The 20,718-nt window shown below is 42.2% G+C and overlaps 1 protein-coding gene across 1 annotated transcript in view; it reads left to right on the top strand.

The window, feature by feature from the left end:
* The window catches only part of LOC126481784 (odorant receptor 82a-like), a 93,478-nt gene that overhangs the window by 56,888 nt on the left and 15,872 nt on the right, over positions 1–20,718 (top strand). Inside the window, exons 5-6 of the mRNA XM_050105740.1 lie at positions 3,449–3,551; positions 11,213–11,314. Of these exons, the coding sequence (XP_049961697.1) occupies positions 3,449–3,551; positions 11,213–11,314 (205 nt within the window). The remainder of the gene's footprint in view (positions 1–3,448; positions 3,552–11,212; positions 11,315–20,718) is intronic.

Here is a 20,718-nt window from a genome sequence, read left to right as displayed (position 1 = left end):
AAGGTTGTTTTGACATTTATATTTGCTGAGTCAGTCTCTTCGACAGTTATTTCTTTTTCGTTTTCCTCACTTTTTTATGTAGCCATTTTACTTAACTTCTGTGAACTTAGTATTTACTTCATTACTAAGTGACTTGTATTTCCGTATTCCTAAATTCCTATGAACATTTTTGTACTTCCTTCTTTCGAAGATCAGTTTAAGTGTTTCTTCTATTAACCATGGTTTCTTCGCAGTTACCTTCCTCGTACATAGGTTATTCTTTTCAACTTGTGTGGCAGTCCCTTTTAAAGCGTCCAACTGAACTGTATACAGAGCTAATCATTATACAGGTATCCCACTAATTTGTACATTGATTCTTCCTGACCAGTCTCATAAGCTTCAGCCTACTCTTCGTCATTACTGAATTGTGGTCTCAGTCTGTATCTGCTCCTTTATAATCTTACAATCCAATATCTGATTTCTAAATCTCTGCCTGACCATAATATAATCTGAAATATTCCCGTGTCTGCCGGCCTTTTCCAAGTACAGCTTCTCCTCCCGTGATTCTTGAACACAGTATTCGCTATTACTGGTTAAAATTTATTACAGAACTGAAATAGACGTTCTCCTCTCTGATTCCTTCTACCAAGCCCGTATTTTCACACGACCCTTTCTTCCACTCCTTCCCCTACAACCAGATTCTAATCCTCCACGGCTTAGATTTTGATCTTCCTTTGCGTAATGAATTAGCTTTCAGTATCCTGATATACTCTACGTCTTCATTTTCAGCTTGCGACGTCTGCATGTACATCTGAACCATCGGTTTCGATATTGGTTTGCAGTCGATTCTGATGTGAACAACTCTATTACTGAACTATTCACATTGCTCACTCACTGTTCTACCTTACTATTCATAAGAAATCCTGCTTCCTTTATATCATTTTCTACTGTTGTTCATATTACGTTATACTCATCTGACCAGATTTGCTTGTCTTGTTTCCATTTCACTTCACTGACCCCCACTGCATGTGCACTGAGCCTTATCATTTCCCTTTTCAGATTTTATATCTTCCCTACCACATACAAACTTCTGACATTCCACGGCCCGAGTGGGAGACTAGTCCGGAATATTTTGACGGTGAAGAGATCATCATGACACTGTTTCAAATGTATCAATTACAGACCGTGAACACACATCATGTGTCTTTAATGCAATGGCTTCCGTTGCTTTCTGCACTTATGCCGTTGATCATTGCTGATTCTACCGCCTTTTAGGGTGTGTTTCTCACCCCAAGGGCAAGAGAGCGATTCGAACCTTTGTCCGCTTCTCCGTCCTCTGCGGCATGGCCATTGTCACTCAGGGTGACTTTTATGCCACAAATCTTCGGCGGCCATTGCTGGTAGTTTTTGTTCAAATTTCAGATAGTGGAGGGTTTCGAAACCTGGACTGAAGACGTTTCCATTACTAGTCAAAGACGCTACCTCTGGACATCGGGTCCTACTGTAAAGAAAGCTTTACGCCGTTGAAAATTCGTTTTATCGAGATGGTGAATGAGACTATAGTTCCAGGGGAATCCGATTTTTATTAACAGTCTTTTCGTCGTCCTCCTTATGTCCAGACCAAGAGTCCAATAAAAACAATCAACTATTCTGTATACATGCTGACAAGATGTTTCGGATGTAACACTGAAGATTATTCTCTCCTTTTTCAGATTTTGCTACATCGATTACAAGACTTTTGTGAGTAAACAGTCCCTTTTTTTTTAATTTTTGGTCGTAATGTATCTTGATGTCTCTCAAACAGAGACTAAGTTGCGGAAGCAGTAATCGACTGATACTTATCACAGGCATTGTTGTATGCGAATGTATCACAGCGTTCATCGACTGCACAAGCGATTCTTCTATTTTCTCTCGACAATGGAAAGTGCTGTTTGAATGAAACCTGGTTGATTGTCTATCTACACATCTTTTAGGGGCTAACAAGAAACTTCGCCTTCACATCAGCTACGAATTTGTCTGTACTATTACCTATTAAATACATCTTCTCTACCCGCTTACCTGAGGTAAACTTCATAGTTTTGTGACGTCCTTTTTCCCGTAATTTCCTGAACTTGTGCAACCAGTTTTAAAAGCCTGTAAATCAGTAACGTTCATCGCAGTTGAGAGCATCCAGTCTTGTAGATTTGTCTCGGTAATGGAGCACTGACTCTCATGAGCAGTTCTAGATGTTTTGAATCGATTTTCACTCACACTTTTTCGATTTTCAGTTAGGTGCATGTTTCGTACTTCGTGTAAATCTTTCTTGCTCTTACGTAATTCTTATTCAAATTTTAAGAAACGAAACCGGCTTTGCACACTGCTTAAGTTTAAACGTCTTCTCCTTCCTTCGTTTAAAGGAATCACTTTATAGCCTTTTCTTTGTCACTGAAAGCTATTATTGTACATTTTTTATTTGGGCTTGGAATGTACTCTCTTTTTATTCAGGATTTAGCACAACATTCATCATTCGAATCAAAATTCGCGGAATTGTCTGTGTTTTCTCCTGTTTCTTCTAATGTTACTACAACTTCTAACGATACGTCGACATCACTGGAGTGAACGACCAAGAAATTAACTAATAAATAACACATACTTAGGTCTTCAGGAGAAGTGATTTCAGCAGCATACCATGATCTCCATGCTTCATCTTTGCAACTTTGAAAACGTCATAGATTCCACATTATTGTGAAACTATGGTGTCTGCACAAAGAGAGATGCTATTAGCAAGCATCAGCCACGAAATCACAACGAAATTGTTTCAGTTTCATCTCCATCAGTGATATCGCGACGGAAACTACTAATTATTATGAATATCAAATGAGTTGCTAATTCGAGCGAATAGCAAGTGTGAACAATTGGGTCACAGAAACGATCAATGGAAAATTAAATTTGCTTTACAAATTTTGACCGCGTTGTGCCGTGTTATCTGTTTACCGCTGTGCCGTCAATCAAGGATATATGCCCGCCATGTTGCTAATGCGCTGTCTGCTGCAGCTGCGGCAGTGGTAACATTGCAAAGCTAGGAAAATGTAAAATTTCAACGTTTTTTAAAAATACTTGCAGTGTGTCTAGGAAAGCTAAAATTTTGACATTATCGTTGTTTCACTGTATTCTTCCTGTATAAAAAAATTCAGGACAGGTTTCGACATGTCGGATTGGATAGTTTCCTAATCAGAGTTATGGTGAAAGAAACAACAACCAGAAGCAGGGTGAAAAATGGCACAAAAGTAGAAAGCAATGAGCGTGAAAGACAAAAACACGAAAAAATATATTTTTTGCATGATTTCAACATTGTGTTCCAATATTGAAATGCATAATGACTTTGATGGAGTCACTTGAAACTTTCATCATTGTGTCCACTTTTATCGCATATTTTTGAATGGCCACGTGAACAAAAATTACTTATTAAACAAGATGTTTTTCATTTCAGGGGTGTACAGCGTCTGAGTACGTTATTTGGACCAATCCTGCTGGGGCAATTCATGATGGACATCATAGCAATCAGCGCCACAGCCTTCGTCGCCATCGCTAAGGTAAGTCTTACACATTTTAGAGTTTATATGGGGACTAACACGTAACGAGTATTACATACTTGAGTGTTAGTTAGAAAGACACAGAGATTAGAAGAGTTATTACAACAGCCACGTTGTACAAAATTAATACAGTTAAGGTGATTACCTAGAAGTAAACTTTGTTCTAAGAATACCCATGACATCATACGTAAGATAAAACCTTTTCTCGTGAGGGACGAAACAAACATTGTCTTTCAACGTGGACCACCGTACTCACAGCTCTGATATCAATTCTAAAGAGTAGGTTATTAGGGGGTGTTTTCATCTGAAGATAAGTTTTAGCAATGGTGATACGTAATTCATTGCACCGATAAAACGACGCTGCAGTTAGCAGTTAGCTTATCTACATAATACGTTACTTAAATCGTCATGTAGGATTAACTGCTTAGCATTGATAATCCACTTGCAATTTATTTCGTTTAGGTGATAATAAGATCTATTTCCGACTACAGATTTTATCCTTACTACTTCACCACACTCAGATCTAGAAGAAAGGGAAAAATGTTGTAAAAAATTTCATGTATGACCGTCATCCAAAATTTCCTGATGTGTCTTCTGGAATTGACTTCCTGAAGTTGCCCTCAACAAAAATTCCTCAGTAAATATATTACCTGACTAAAAATGTGCAACACGCAGATGCCATAGTAGCATGTCAATGAAACTGCGTGCTCGCACGTATAATTGGTGGACATGTTAATAATTAGTGTTTACAATTTTCTGTGACACGTAGAACCTCCACCAGAGTGCATTAGCGTTGTTCGTGGTTAGTGCTGTCACCAGTCCTCTTATGGTATCCACACTGACCGATCAGAACATTATGACCACCAACCTACTATCGATATAAGCCCGTCCAGACAACAGGTGCGTGTCCTGGTGAGGAATGATTCCTAGTCAGACTCACGCACGGTGCATGTATTAGCAAGGAGTGTGCTGTCCGTATGTAGAATGGGGAAACTGCGCGATCTATCGGCGTTTGACCGAGGGCAGATTGTGATTAGGCAGAGGCTCGGCACGAGCATTTCGGAAACTGCACTGCTTTTCGGATGTTCGAGGAGCGCTGTGGTGCCTTCCACACGTCGTGAAACCATGTCCAGACGTCATGGGACTGGGCAGCCACACCTCATTACAGATGTCAGACGTTGTAGGCTGGGCAGACTGGTAAAACAGGACAGGCAGCGAACTGTGGCGGAACTAACCTCAAACGATATTGCTGGGCAAAGTCAACTGTGTCTGAACACGTGGTGCTGCGATCACTCCTAACGATGGGCCGCCGCTGCAGACGACCTATGCATGTGCCAATGTTAATACTACGACGTCGGCAACTACGATTGAAATGGGCACGTGGCCAACTGCACTGGACGTTGACGCTGTGGCAGAGGGTTACATGACCTGATGAATCCCGGTACCTTATTCATCATGCCGATGGGAGGCCGCGAATCCGTCTTCTTCCAGAGGAACAGCTCCTTGACATCTGTGAAGAAGCACGGTGATAGACAAGTGGCGGCTCCATTATGTTCTGGAATATTGATGGTGGTGGTTAGTGTTTAACGTCCCGTCGACAACGAGGCCATTAGAGACGGAGCGCAAGCTCGGGTTAGGGAAGGATTGGGAAGGAAATCGGCCGTGCCCTTTCAAAGGAACCATCCCGGCATTTGCCTGAAACGATTTAGGGAAATCACGGAAAACCTAAATCAGGATGGCTGGAGACGGGATTGAACCGTCGTCCTCCCGAATGCGAGTCCAGTGTGCTAACCACTGCGCCACCTCGCTCGGTGGAATATTGACGTGGGCATCCACGTGTCTGCTGGAGCTTCCTGAAACGCACCATGGCGGCCAAGCAGTTTCGTACATTGGTTGCAGACCACGTAATCCCCTTCATGATGAACATGTCTCTCAATGGTAGTGGCATTTTTCAACAAAATGACGCGCCGTGTGATGAAGTGGTTTGAAGAAAACGGTGGCAAGGTACAATTGATCTGATGCTCCCCTCCGTCCCAGCTTGACTGATCTGTGCCCGATCGAACGCATCTGGGATGTGACTGAACGTGGCATCGGAGCTCATCGCCCCCCTCTCCAGAGGGGAGGCAGATGTTGTGCCAACTCCCTCCAGCGACCTACCAAGTCCGCATTGCTTCAATGCCACCACGGATCGCCGCTGTTATCCGTGCCAAAGGTGGATATACCGGCTACTAGGTACGTGTTAATAATGTTCTGATTGATAGGTGTAATCCTGTGAGCAGCGACCGATGTTGAGTGCTCACTGAGACAGACACGAAGATGCCACGTACTCGTGTGCGTGAACGTTGTGAATACCTGTCATATTTCTAAGGGGGCCTCATTGTGGGTCTCCATTTGGCAGGCTGGTAGAATCGTGCAACATTCATACTTTTTGGGAATTCTGTTCTAACAGTGGCCTGGTGTTGAATTGCAAGCAGGGAATTCTCGTCGTCATCGCGCCAGCCGATCGTGTCTGAGCACCCCAAGGCTGGATCTTCGTACTGTGTACCAAGCACACCATAACCTTTTGGTATCGACGCCAGCCGTCCGAGAACAAGTAATGGACTCACTGAAACATTCTGTGTCATCCTGCACCATTGGTAGGAGACTCCAGCAGCCGGATTATGGACTTACTATGCCATGCGTAGGCTGCCGTTGACACAACACAAACAGCTTCTTTTGGAGAGCTGCCGAAATCGGGAAGTATGGACTGCTGATGTACAGCATAGCACGAATCGCAGTTCTGCACTAGCATGATCATAGTTGATGAATATCGTGGCGACCTGGGGAGAGGTCCCATTCTTCCAAAGTTCTGAAGGGGCACATCAGTGTTACCCCTGGGCATTCTTCGCTTATGCCTTCCGGTCACGGCTGGTTGTGATCGAGGGATTCTGATGGCAGAACGGTGCTTCACGCGCATCCTCCGTCCTCATGCGTCGGCTCTCATGTTACAGTATCATGATGCTATTTTGCAACAGGATCATGCTCGTCCACACACGAACTGTCTCCGTGATGTTGATGTCCTCCTGTGGCCAGCATAATTCCAAAATCGATCCCCAATAGAACAGAATATCTGCAGGGCCTCATCGGACGCCAACTGCGTCAGAGTCTCAGTAACGAGAATATCAAGGATCAGACTGGGACCATGTTGCCTCACGAGACCATACAACAGATTTAGGAGATCCTTTCCAACGATTTTTTTTTTTTGAGTCATCCGTCTTTTGACTGGTATGATGTGGCCCGCCACTAATTCCTCTCCTGCGCAGACCTCTTCATATCAGAGCAGCACTTGCAACCTACGTCCTCAATTATTTGTTGGATGTATTCCCTTACGTACTGTATTACCCTTTCAATATACTCACATGCATTCTTTATCTCTTTGTTTTAGCTCGCGATCTCGGGCTGTATATCTCAACTGTCATACCAAGGAAGTCATTCCCTGATATCTTAACAGATGCCCTATCGTACTGTCACTTTTCCTTGTGTGTTTTCCACATATCCCTTTCATCTCCGATTCTGCACAGAACCTCCTCGTTACCTATCTTATCAGTCCACCTAATTTTCAACATTCGTCTGTAGCACCACATCTCAAATACTTCGATTCTCTTCCGTTCCGGTTTCCCAAAGTGCATGTTTCACTACTATAAAATGCCGTGCTCCTCAAATTAAAGACTATGTTTGATACTAGTAGACTTCTCTTGGCCAGGAATGCGCTTTTTTCCAGTGCTAGTCTGCTTTTCATGTCATCCTTGCTCCGAGGTCATTGCTTATTTTGCTGCCTAAATGGCAATTCATTAACTTCATCCACTTCGTGACCATGAACCGTGGTAAGTTTGTCGCTGTTCTCATACCCCTTACTTCTCATTACTTTCATTCAGGATGAAATGTCATCAGCGAATCGTATCATTGATATTGTTTTGCCTTGAATTATAATTCCACTCCAAGTTTTCTTTTATTTTCACCACTGTTTCTCCGATGTACAGATTGAACAGAAGGGGCGAAAGACTACATTCCTGAATTACAACTTTATAATCCGATTACTTCGTTCTTGGTCGTCCATTATTATTATTTCCTCTTGGCTCTACCGCTTGTTGTATATGCCCGTCTCTCCCTGTAGCTAACCTCTATTTTTCTCAGAATTTCGAACATCTTGCACGCTTTTACGCTGTCAAACGCTTTTCCTATGTCAAAGAATCCTATGAATGTGTCTTGATGTGTCTTTAGTCTTGGTTCCTTGTTTGATCTTAAGTCCTCCAAAGGTCTCTTAAATTCTGATTCTAATCCTGGACCCCTGCCTCTTCAAAATCAACTCCTGTTTCTTCTCCTATCACTTCAGACAAATTTTCCGCCTCATAAAAGCTTACACTGTATCCTTTCGACCTATCAGCTCTCTCCTCTGCATTTACCGGTGGAATTCCCGTTGCAGTCTTAATGTTACCACCCTTGCTTTTAATTTCACTTGTATGCTAAGTCAGTCCTTCCGACAAACATTTCTTTTTCGATTTTTTTCACATTTCTTCATGCAGACATTTCGTCTTAGCTTCCATGCGCTTCCTATTTATTTCTTACCTCAGCAACCTGTATTTCTATATTCCTGAATTTCCCTCATCATTTTTGTACTTCCTTCTTTCATCGAACAACTGAAGTAATTCCTCTGTTACCCATGGATTCTTCGCAGTTAGCTTTCTGGTACCTGTGTTTTTCTTTCCAACGTCCGTTATTGTCCTTTCCGGAATGTGCATTCCTCTTCAACTATAGTGCCTATTGAGCTATTGGTTATTGCTTTATCTATGGCGTTAGAGAACTTCAAGCATGTGTCGTCATTCCTTAGTTCTTCCGTATTCCACTTCTTTGCCTATTGATTCTTCCTGATTAAACTTGAGCCTACTCTTCAACACTACTACATTGTGATCTGAGTCTATATCTGCTCCTGGATACGCCTTACAATCTAGTATCTGATTTCGGAATCTCTGTCTCAGCATGATGTAATCTAACTGAAGTCTTCCCGTATCACTCGACCTTTTCCAGGTATATCCCTTCCTCTTCTTATTCTTGAGGAAGGTATTCTTTATTACTAGCTGAAATTTATTTCATAACTCAATTAGTCTTTCTCCTCTCCCATTCCTTTTCCCAGACCCAAATTCTCCAGTAAACTTTTCTTCTGCTCCTTCCCCTACGACTGCATTATAGTCCCCCTCCCTTTCCGCACTGTATTACCCTTGCAATATCCTCACATACATTCTCTATCTCTCCGTTTTCAGCTTGCTATGTCGGGATGTATACTTGAACTATTGTTATCGGTGTTCGTTTGCTTTCGATTTTGATAAGAGCAACTCTGTCACTGAACTGTTCCAGTAATGTCTGCTCTATCTTCCTATTCATAAAGAATAGTATTCCCGTTATATCGTTTTCTACTGCTGTTGGTATTACCCTATACTCTTCTGACCAGAAATTTTGATCTTCTTTCCATTTCACTTCATTGACCCCTACTATATCTAGATTGAGAGCTTCTGTAAAGTTTGGAAGGTAGGAGACGAGGTACTGGCAGAAGTAAAGCTGTGAGTACCGGACGTGAGTCGTGCTTCGGTAGCTCAGTTGGACGCCGGCACGGTAGCTCAGCGTGTTCGGTCAGAGAGCCGGTTGGCCTCTGTAATAAAAAAACTGAGTGGAACGATCAACCACCGAACTTGAACAGGCTGTCTTGCGACGTCCGCAACGACCAAACACAACGATCAATAACGAACAAAATGAAAAAAAAAAAAAAAAAAGTTGGTAGAGCACTTGCCCGCGAAAGGCAAAGGTCCCGAGTTCGAGTCTCGGTCGGGCACACAGTTTTAATCTGCCAGGAAGTTTCATATCAGCGCACACTCCGCTGCAGAGTGAAAATCTCATTCTGAAGAAATGAAAGAATTGTTTTGATCATGATAGTGTCCTTAAATTACCTTAAAGGTCATATTTTAATTTATAACTATTGTAAACTGTGTTATTTTAAATTATTAATTTTGTTCCCATTACCTCTCGGTGTTTAAGACACATAATGATAGAACATGTCAACACATATTCAGAATTTTCTTTGAATGTCTGGAAATATCAAGACGTTAAACTATAAGAAAGTAAAGTAAATGACAACAATAATAGTAATATGTTTCGTATATTGTGTAAGCCGCCTACCTAACTTAAGAAACTACGTGTTCATGCAAATAATGAATACATTTTATGCTCTGAAATTTACCTGGAGAAAGTAGATCTGATCCAAGGATAAAACGATGTTACCTGTTTTTGAAAGGAGGAAGCGAACTCACTTAAAGCGCAATAATACGTGGGAAGGGTGCTTGGATACATAACAATAGGAAACTGAGCACGTGCATGTAATTATAAAACATCTACGAGACAATCTGCGAGTGTTGGAATCACACTTCATAGGTCCGCCTCGTGCAACTGTTACCTACTTTGCCTTATAACGTATAACGTTTACCTTAGTCATGATGGCAGTAATCCGCATTCATGTAGTTCCAGCACTCGAAGCTCTCGGAGTAACAACATGAGCTACAACTTACTTTATTAGCTGAAAATTGTTTATCGAATAAAGGCTTAACAGGACACACATGTTCTGTGTAATCTTGAATACAAGTTCAACCGTAAGTTAGAAGAGTCCTACCGGTGAAAGTACGTGAAAATTCCAGTATGGCTTCTAGTGGCTGAAATTGGTTATACCACGAAAAGCTATAAGTTAATGAATCCACTAGATATAATGGCAATAGGTAAATCATATAATTTATCAGTGGCCAATCTATGCAGTTTTCGCCAGGGTGGCGACGAATAAACGTACACTCCTTTAGAAGCTATATATCAGATTCACAAAGGAAATATTACAGGTCCTCTGAAAACTTGGATATGAGTTTAAATTACTATTTGGAAGTCACTTAAGTTCTCAGCTGCCTAATTTGAAAACGGATTCAGATCACCATGTTTTCTGAAACAATGCAAGTGTTAACCAGGACATAATATTCTGCATGTGAGATTTGCACGCGAAAGATAAACAAAACAGCACGAATTTATTTGACTTGACTTTTAACATAGTTTCCAAGTAACTGAACGTGACTCAAGGCTGCGATCGTACCAAAGTTCCAATGTTTGGTAGTCAAAATCCGTCAGATTCGCACTGGACAATGTGTCCGAAGACTAACTGCTGTACCATATGTACTGCTCCGGGCGACGAAAGACAAGGACGTAAATTCCTATCTTGCGGAATGTGGCGGAAACAGGACGAGTGCCGCCGCGCACTGTTTTCATTGCTTGAAGCCAGTCAAAGTCCTTAGGTCGCGCTAAAGAGTGTTTCGCAATAGACAATCACACCTGATACTAGAAGGAAGAGGCGGTGAGAGACTGAATGCCTGTGATAAAAAAAAAGTGACATGCGTCAAGCTTGGAGCAATCCTGCGATGTGTGAAATTTAATATTTCCAATCAGTCGTCTTTCAGTTTTTAGGTAGGATAAACTTTAAATCAACAAATATATTCCAAATACAGTTCACATTATTTTTCAATGGCTTGTGCTATAGTGGGCAAGCACCTCATGAGTAGGGTGAGGTTATGTTTGTTACTTGGACTCCGACATATTTTCAGAACGCTGATTCCACTTGGCTGGTGAAGTATACGTCCTATCTTTCTGCCGTGATCCAGCAGCTGCTCTTCTACTGCTGGTTTGGAACTGACGTTCTTACAGAGGTATGTGTCACATTTGCAGCCATTTACGTGTCTGCAATTTTTGAGTTTTCCAAAGTCGGCACCATTTTTCAGTCTGCATTAAAGTCTTATGTTTATTCTCATTGAAGTAATGGTGCCATAGCATAGTTGACGAGGCTCTACAGAGTTTGGAAAGAAAGAGGTGAATCCTCTGATGGTTTGAGGTGTTAGGCATTAGGCTCGGATATCGCGGATTGGAAACAATAATTCGAGATCCCATGGAGCAAATCATTTAAACTTCTCACTTACAGGAAATTAGTATTTAACAATGTATTGGATCTCCAATGTTTCGACTTATCAAACAATTAGCAAATAGCAGCCGTCGTTGTCAAACAATAATTTTTTTATGTGGTAGTCAGAGTGATGAAATATAAGCTCACTGGAAAAGCTGTCAGTCCCTTGAAGAAAAGCACACTTGACACTTTGGAATACCGCACATGGTATAGAACTAGTCCAGGTGGCCCTCCACAGCAGACGTAAGTCATGGCAGTGAAGTAGTGCCAGTCACTGCTTGTGTGGAGTGAACACAGTGAGAGAAGTAGAAGTGGACATGGATACGTGACAGAATGGCCAAATGGAGCTATTGCATTTTGACATGGCCATGTCCATATCGTCATTGGCATGCTACGATTGTTGGTGTTTCAACGCAGACTGTCCGCCGTGTCCAAAAGCAGTGGTGTACATTTGGGAAATAGTCTAACACGGTGTGAGAACGGTGGCCGTAGAAAGAGTAACCGACAGGGACCAGAGACTAGTGTCACATCTTATCGAGTACAGTTCGTGTCAAACAAGACAATAATTGTTTTCAATGAATTCAGTTCCATCTCAACTAGTTTTAGAGCGAAGACTACGAAAGGAATTGCATGATATGGCCATTGGATTCGTTTCTCACAAATGCAGGTCTTCGTTGGGACAAACGACACAGGAACTGGGCATTAGCTCACTGTGGTGTAATGTGGTCCAGTTACTCGCTATTTTATCTTTTTGACGTGATACAAGGCGCCAGTTCACTGACATCCCAATGAGGTGCTTCATTCACAGTCTGTGGAGGACGTAACCCAGGCCGGAAGTGGATCTGTGTTGTTTTGAGGATGGTTCTCATACCGTGAACTGGACCCGTTCGTGCAGGTTGCTGCGAACGTGAACCGGCATATTAATTTCAGCGTTATCGGTGATCAATGTTTCTCTCCAACGCTTTTCTTCTTTTGATCTACAGCCCATACAGTCAACTGCATTTCTTTCCACATCTTCAATATGAATACAAGTATAGAAACTTTCAACACAACAGCAGCCTTCAAAGGACAGAAATCATACCTTCTTGGATTTACAAACACTGAGGCAGTCTGTCACGCCTCGACTGGCCTGCTAAATCACCTCATCCGAATGCTGCAGAAATGTATGGCATTATTTGAAAGAGCGGGTGAAAAGTAACAATCACCATCCCCACAGTTTGGAATCTAATCAAAGTGAGCCTTCAGTTAGATGTCGTAGCTGAAGAAACTTGTAGACTTTCTTCCTCGCTGAACTGAGGCCGTTAGGGTTACTATACTCGTAGCTAATGTCACATAGCATTAGCATCATGTCTCCTTGAAGGGGAGAGGGCGAGGAGGGGTGCTATGATGTAGTGTCTTTCAGTGCATACTTGTGGACCAACTTAAGTGTCGTATTAAGTAATAACCTGGTAATCAGAGTTTATTTCTTGGAACCTTCAATTTCTTAAGAGATGGTTATGTCTGGTGGCTGCTGGACGAATAATTCCTAACAACTTCATAAACAGAAGCGATATCCACGATATACTACAATAATAATGAATAAAATGCTTGCCATATGTAACCAACGCGGCAGATAATGATACTCTTCTCGAGTATGCAGTTGGATAAAGCACATATTCAGAGCAGCGGGAAGCAGGAGCGATCGTTTTAGTCTCGTTGTACATCTTGTGTTCCTCATTGAGACAATATTCTATCACTGCGGAGCTTTCCGGGTGGAGCAAACGAGTGTGACCATGATGTTCTATGCACCGGTCCTGAATAGTCGGGCAACTATAAGCCATCCCACATAACATGAACTTTTATGTACTTTGGGTTCCCTCAGTCCCAAAAAAATCCGAGAGATATCTGCAGGGACAAAATACACTCCTGGAAATTGAAATAAGAACACCGTGAATTCATTGTCCCAGGAAGGGGAAACTTTATTGACACATTCCTGGGGTCAGATACATCACATGATCACACTGACAGAACCACAGGCACATAGACACAGGCAACAGAGCATGCACAATGTCGGCACTAGTACAGTGTATATCCACCTTTCGCAGCAATGCAGGCTGCTATTGTCCCATGGAGACGATCGTAGAGATGCTGGATGTAGTCCTGTGGAACGGCTTGCCATGCCATTTCCACCTGGCGCCTCAGCTGGACCAGCGTTCGTGCTGGACGTGCAGACCGCGTGAGACGACGCTTCATCCAGTCCCAAACATACTCAATGGGGGACAGATCCGGAGATCTTGCTGGCCAGGGTAGTTGACGTACACCTACTAGAGCACGTTGGGTGGCACGGGATACATGCGGACGTGCATTGTCCTGTTGGAACAGCAAGTTCCCTTGCCGGTCTAGGAATGGTAGAACGATGGGTTCGATGACGGTTTGGATGTACCGTGCACTATTCAGTGTCCCCTCGACGATCACCAGTGGTGTACGGCCAGTGTAGGAGATCGCTCCCCACACCACGATGCCGGGTGTTGGCCCTGTGTGCCTCGGTCGTATGCAGTCCTGATTGTGGCGCTCACCTGCACGGCGCCAAACACGCATACGACCATCATTGGCACCAAGGCAGAAGCGACTCTCATCGCTGAAGACGACACGTCTCCATTCGTCCCTCCATTCACGCCTGTCGCGACACCACTGGAGGCGGGCTGCACGATGTTGGGGCGTGAGCGGAAGACGGCCTAACGGTGTGCGGGACCGTAGCCCAGTTTCATGGAGACGGTTGCGAATGGTCCTCGCCGATACCCCAGGAGCAACAGTGTCCCTAATTTGCTGGGAAGTGGCGGTGCGGTCCCCTACGGCACTGCGTAGGATCCTACGGTCTTGGCGTGCATCCGTGCGTCGCTGCGGTCCGGTCCCAGGTCGACGGGCACGTGCACCTTCCGCCGACCACTGGCGACAACATCGATGTACTGTGGAGACCTCACGCCCCACGTGTTGAGCAATTCGGCGGTACGTCCACCCGGCCTCCCGCATGCCCACTATACGCCCTCGCTCAAAGTCCGTCAACTGCACATACGGTTCACGTCCACGCTGTCGCGGCATGCTACCAGTGTTAAAGACTGCGATGGAGCTCCGTATGCCACGGCAAACTGGCTGACACTGACGGCGGCGGTGCACAAATGCTGCGCAGCTAGCGCCATTCGACGGCCAACACCGCGGTTCCTGGTGTGTCCGCTGTGCCGTGCGTGTGATCATTGCTTGTACAGCCCTCTCGCAGTGTCCGGAGCAAGTATGGTGGGTCTGACACACCGGTGTCAATGCGTTCTTTTTTCCATTTCCAGGAGTGTACTATCTTAATGAGGGAAATAAGCTATTGTTTAATGAAACGCAAATGATCACTCCTGCTTCCCGCCACTGGGAATGTATTCTAAAGGAATCTATTGAAATTCGCTTATTTGATAATATTATTATCAGAGATAAGGGTTTCTCTTTAAGTGACAAGTGCAATTCGATTCATCTTATATTAAATAACAACAGTCTTTCTTTCGACAAGCGTCAATTAGCACCTCCTTGCGGTATATTGTTTTGCCTATTTCTTCCATCGGTGAGCCATCAGTTCACTTGCGCTTGAGGATATCAATGCTGCTGATCGCGCTAGTGCGATGGGTTCGCCGCGGTGTGTTAAGGAGACGCCGTTTCCACTAGAAGCTCCGTTCCAGTGAGACCGTGCACCGGCATACTCACTTTAAGAAGGTGAACTACTGCTCCATTGAAATATTGTGTCAATGTGACTGCATTGTCCTGCTGCATACCCGTGAGTACCATCAGTTATTACGCAGAGGTCTATGTAATTACGCAGTATATACTCTACCTGAGGAAACTAACTCAGCATTGTCATTCTGTACATTTTATTTTCAAATGAACACACATTTCGATAGGCCTACTGCTACTTGTTAAACTGTGCTTTCCTCCTCTGCAACACAAACTGTTGTAAGTAACACCAGTTCTAAATTTAATGCGTAATTTCGCTCACTCCTTGAGTGAGAAACCACTTAACAGCGATAAGCAGGTATTGCTAACTGAGAGAGCTATCTATCCGCAAGTTAATATCAAAACGACCGTCATTAACACCATCCTCAACGACCTGCAATCGTAGCGAATATCACTATAGGTAATATATTCAAATCTTGACGATGGGGAAAAAGTATTCTCTCTCGGTGGACGGGGCGAGGTGGTGGCGCGCAGTTCCTGACCACGAAACTGTGCCACGATCACAGGTCAATGCGGTAAATGCGGTGTTAATGAAGACCGTGGATTTTTTAAGGTGTTCCTGAAATCTTATTTGAAATGATCCGTCTGTTTGACCTATATATTTCTTAGGGCAATCATTGCATGTAATAGAGTACACATCCGATTCATTACATTTACTTACCACAGCTTTTTTCCTTTGCCTGAGTTTTCTGCCGAGATCCGAAAATTTAAAATAAGCTGGCATAATGTTTTTAGATCTCACACATCTGCCAATTTTTTCGGTTATTGCGGCCAGATATAGTATCCAACAAAAAATAGAGCCTTCCTTTGTCTGAAAGACTGATCTAAGCGTTATAAAATCTGCATGTGATACGCTATGGGCAGGAAGATTTTTCTTTTTCCATATACTTCTATTAACAGCGTTAACAAATTCTGGATCGTAACCGTTTTGATACGCTATATACTGTACAAACTCATATTCAGCTACTTGAGCTTCACAGTTTTAAAACGATTTCAACTATGTTTTGATTCAGAGGAGACTACTTTGAATAAACATACTGATTTTGTGAACATGATCCATGGCTTTAATTTCTCATAGCCACAGTCCTAACGGTAATGGGACACACTGTTGCGTCTTGAGGCAGCCTACGTCATGACACTCAATTTACCCAGAGCTTAGTCATCCAGTATTTGAAAACGAGAACACTTAGTTATTGTAACTAAGTTTTCACATAATTTTAAAGTTTTATGAAACTTTTGCTCGTTGACACACTCTACAAGATGATGGAAACGGAAAAGTTCATCGTTTACTACATTTTTGCTATTCATACATTAAAACTTCCGAATTAGGTATGCCCTTTTAATTTATTAGTTCTTTGCTACATTAGATTCGGAACACATTTTACAAATAGTACCCACAAATACCACAGAATGTACCTGCGAAATTATATCACTGTACGACTCATACATCAAGAGCTTCCACGTCGTAAACAATGAGATGAGTAAAAAAGCAGCTTTTGCCTTAAACAGACCGCAAATTTCTAAGGCATTACTAATGCAGTGTTTCATAATGAGACCCATTTGCTACTTACAACAAATTTAAAAAATAATTTCGAGCTTTTTCCAAATTTTTTCTCCCTTACATGCGTAACGTTAAATATTCTACACCTACATCTACATCTACATCCATACTCCGCGAGCCACCTGACGGTGTGTGGCGGAGAGTACTTTGAGTACCTCTATCGGTTCTCCCTTCTATTCCAGTCACGTATTGTTCGTGGAAAGAAAGATTGTCGGTATGCCTCTGTGTGCGCTCTAATCTCTCTGATTTTATCCTCATGGTCTCTTCGCGAGATATACGTAGGACGGAGCAATATACTGCTTGACTCCTCGGTGAAGGTATGTTCTCGAAACTTCAACAAAAGCCCGTACTGAGCTACTGAGGGTCTCTCCTGCAAAGTCTTCCACTGGAGCTTGTCTATCATCTCTGTAAAGCTTTCGCGATTACTAAATGATCCTGTAACGAAGCGCGCTGCTCTCCGTTGGATCTTCTCTATCTCTTCTATCAACCCTAGCTGGCACGGATCCAACACTGCTGAGCAGTATTCAAGCAGTGAGCGAACAAGCGTACTGTAACCTACTTCCTTTGTTTTCGGATTGCATTTCCTTAGGATTCTTCCAACGAATCTCAGTCTGGCATCTGCTTTACCGACGATCAACTTTATATGATCATTCCATTGTAAATCACTCCTAATTCCTACTCCCAGATAATTTATGGAATTAACTGCTTCCAGTTGCTGACCTGCTATAATGTAGCTAAATGATCTGTCTTTCTATGTATTCGCAGCACATTACACTTGTCTGCATTGAGATTCAATTGCCATGCCCTGCACCATGCGTCAAGTCGTTGCAGATCCTCCTGCATTTCAGTACAATTTTCCATTGTTACAACCTCTTGATATAACACAGCATAACCCGCAAAAAGCCTCAGTGAACTTCCGATGTTATCCACAAGGTCATTTATGTATTTTGTGAATAGAAACGATCCTACGACACTGCCTTGCGGCGTACCTGAAATCACTCTTACTTCGGAAGACTTCTCTCCATTGAGAATGCCATGCTGCGTTCTGTTATCTGGGAACTCTTCAATCCAATCACAAAATTGGTCTGATAGTCCATATGCTCTTACTTTGTTCATTAAACGACTGTAGGGAGCTGTATATATTTAACACATTAACTCATTTGCAAAGTAATCGGACGTTCGAAAGTGTTGATTCTTTAAAAAATTCGGGGGTCTGCTAGATAAAATTAAACAGATACACTTAAGACACAACAGTCATACACAAGGAAATATGCAAATGAGCGAGACGGAAGGAAGTCTGCGCAGTTAGACGGCAAAGGAAACCCACAAAATTTTACAGCCAAAAAGATGATTACGTCTTTCTTTTACTACCTTAATCTCCTGTATAGCCGCAAATTTTAGTGCAATGAATACAGAACAGAGTAAGCGACGGTGGCAGAACGGGTTACGCAAGATACTGTCGTTTTACATTTATGATCAATAATGCTACTGTGTCTGCAATGGAATGTGACGAGGTCCATCCGTACCTTCATCAGACCACGCCTGTACTGGATTAGCAAAGTGTTCTAACAACAGTTATTTCTATGAACGGCCAGATTCTATCCAAGACCGCGCTTTTTGTTTTCTGGTATTGTTACGTGGATGCTCAGTAAAGTGAACTTCTCTGGACAGTCATATCTAATATTCGGTTGGTGTTACGCCCGGTGTAACTTCCTTCTCTGCATCCGTACTCTGACATTCTCTCTGCAGATAGGTAGCGGGTAGCTAGAAAGCCGTCTGTTTAAAAAATGTTGTTTAGCAGAAAACCAATTAAAGAAGAACCAAGAAGCTTAGAAAATTCAGGATGTCATTTGTTTCTGAGACAATTCTGGTACTTTAGCAGAAGAAAATAGCGTAACGTGGGTAAAAATTACATTCTTATTCACAGTTCACGACACGAAATTCGAAATGCTGTATGTCATGCAGATTCATTGTACCAGACATACTAATTGCTTTCTGTGGTTGAATTTGCAGTTGTGTTCTTCTTGCGTATGCGATTGTGCTCAGTCACCATCCTTTATGTTAACCTGTTATGTTGTTCAGTAAACACCGGAAAATGAAGTTAAGGTACAGGGTGGGACAATTACGACAGTACATTCAAAATACATCGTGAACGAGTAAACATATGACACAATTTATTTAATCATAATTATGTAGCAGTTTTTTGAGAGTGGAAAGAGGACTTCAGTGGTGTAGCACGCATGTAGCTTGCTACAACAGCAACACGATGATAACGCCGCATACCACTGCCCCATAGTCGGAGGAATAGGCCACTCAAACTTCTGCCTTACTGTACCAAATATAGGAAAACGCATAAATCAGCTACGTATCGTGTGTTTAATGTTATTATTGCAATATCAAATGATCAAATGTTCAACCTGATTATTGCTACATGTATAGAACGATTTCAGAAGGCAATACAACATCTTGAATTTTATGTGAACGTATCGCAGCACACGTATGCTTTAAACGGCATTTCACGGCTTCCGGAGTTGTCAGTGTTTCCTTCTAAATCTTCTTGTTTAATTTTTCCCCTGATAAATATCCAGCCACGTTAAGTCTGCTAAGCGTGCGGGACATTTTGTGTTTTCCGAACGACCAGTACAATGATCTCCAAATATGCTGTTAAGAAGATCAACAATTACATCGTGAACTATTTCTTCGTCTGTCGTCCTCAGCTACGTGTAATACTATATTAGTGTAGAATAATCTATTTACAAATGAAGAAAACAATTTTTTCTTGCCATAAGCGTTGCTTTTATCATTTATAAGGCTTCTTCAGTGGCTTGGAGTATGTACGTAATTGTGTTTAAATAATTTCTATTTTCGTTTGAGACATTGTGTACGAGTACTGTGGCTACAAATAGTTCTGGCACTTTCTGATTATCTATCATGTGGTGATAGTACAGATTTAAACTTGCAATTTCGTAGATGCTGGTCTGAAAGTGCTCGTTTACCCGTTTTACAGCTGTTCTTCTTCTGCTTTCTACCATACGAAACCTCGTTTTCACAGTAGTAGGAAATGAACATTTGTTTACTTGATCTTATGTTTTGGATGGTGTTACCAACTGTTGAATTTTATTACCAACTGCTGAATGTGTATTTGAGAAATCAGTGGTGTGTAATGCATGCGAGTGTGTGTGTTTTACAATCTGCTTAGGTGATTATGGAAACTTTTCCTTTTTGTTTTGACGTAGTTGTATACAAATGGTTCAAATGGCTCTGAGCACTATGGTACTCAACATCTGAGGTCATCAGTCCCCGACATAGTTGTATACATGAAACGATTTTAATTTTTTTATTTAATTTTTCATTTCTTTTATGGAGTTTAGAAGAATTTGTGCTCAACTTATTAAAGAAAAGAGAAAGTACATAAAAAAATTAAAATCCTTTCATATACAATCGTTTTAAAACAAACCCACACACACACACACACACACACACACACACACACACACACACACACACACACTCGTCTGTTCTTGGTTGCACCGAAAGCTTATTCCTGTGCAATATCTTTGATGCTACCCATTGCGGCAAGAAAGCTCGTGACTGTAGATCAGTGACGTGTCATGTGTGTGACCAAATATTCTTATAAAACGAGGCTAAAAGACATAGAACTTTTAGTTTTAACACTGATTGGAGGAGCAGTGTTGTTTTCTCTAATTCTGAGGAAAGTATATGTGTTTACTGCGTACAGTAGTGTGTCTGTTACCAAGAAAAGTAAAGCAGTATGTCATTTTTCGGTAAATCAAATAAATTTTAATAGTGACTTTCCTGTTAAGTCTGAATTATGGAAACATAAC

Source organism: Schistocerca serialis, chromosome 5 (genome assembly GCF_023864345.2).
Source record: "Schistocerca serialis cubense isolate TAMUIC-IGC-003099 chromosome 5, iqSchSeri2.2, whole genome shotgun sequence".
Classification (NCBI taxonomy): Eukaryota; Metazoa; Arthropoda; class Insecta; order Orthoptera; family Acrididae; genus Schistocerca; species Schistocerca serialis.
Note: the sequence above shows the minus strand (reverse complement) of the source record. Positions and strands in the feature narration are given on the sequence as shown.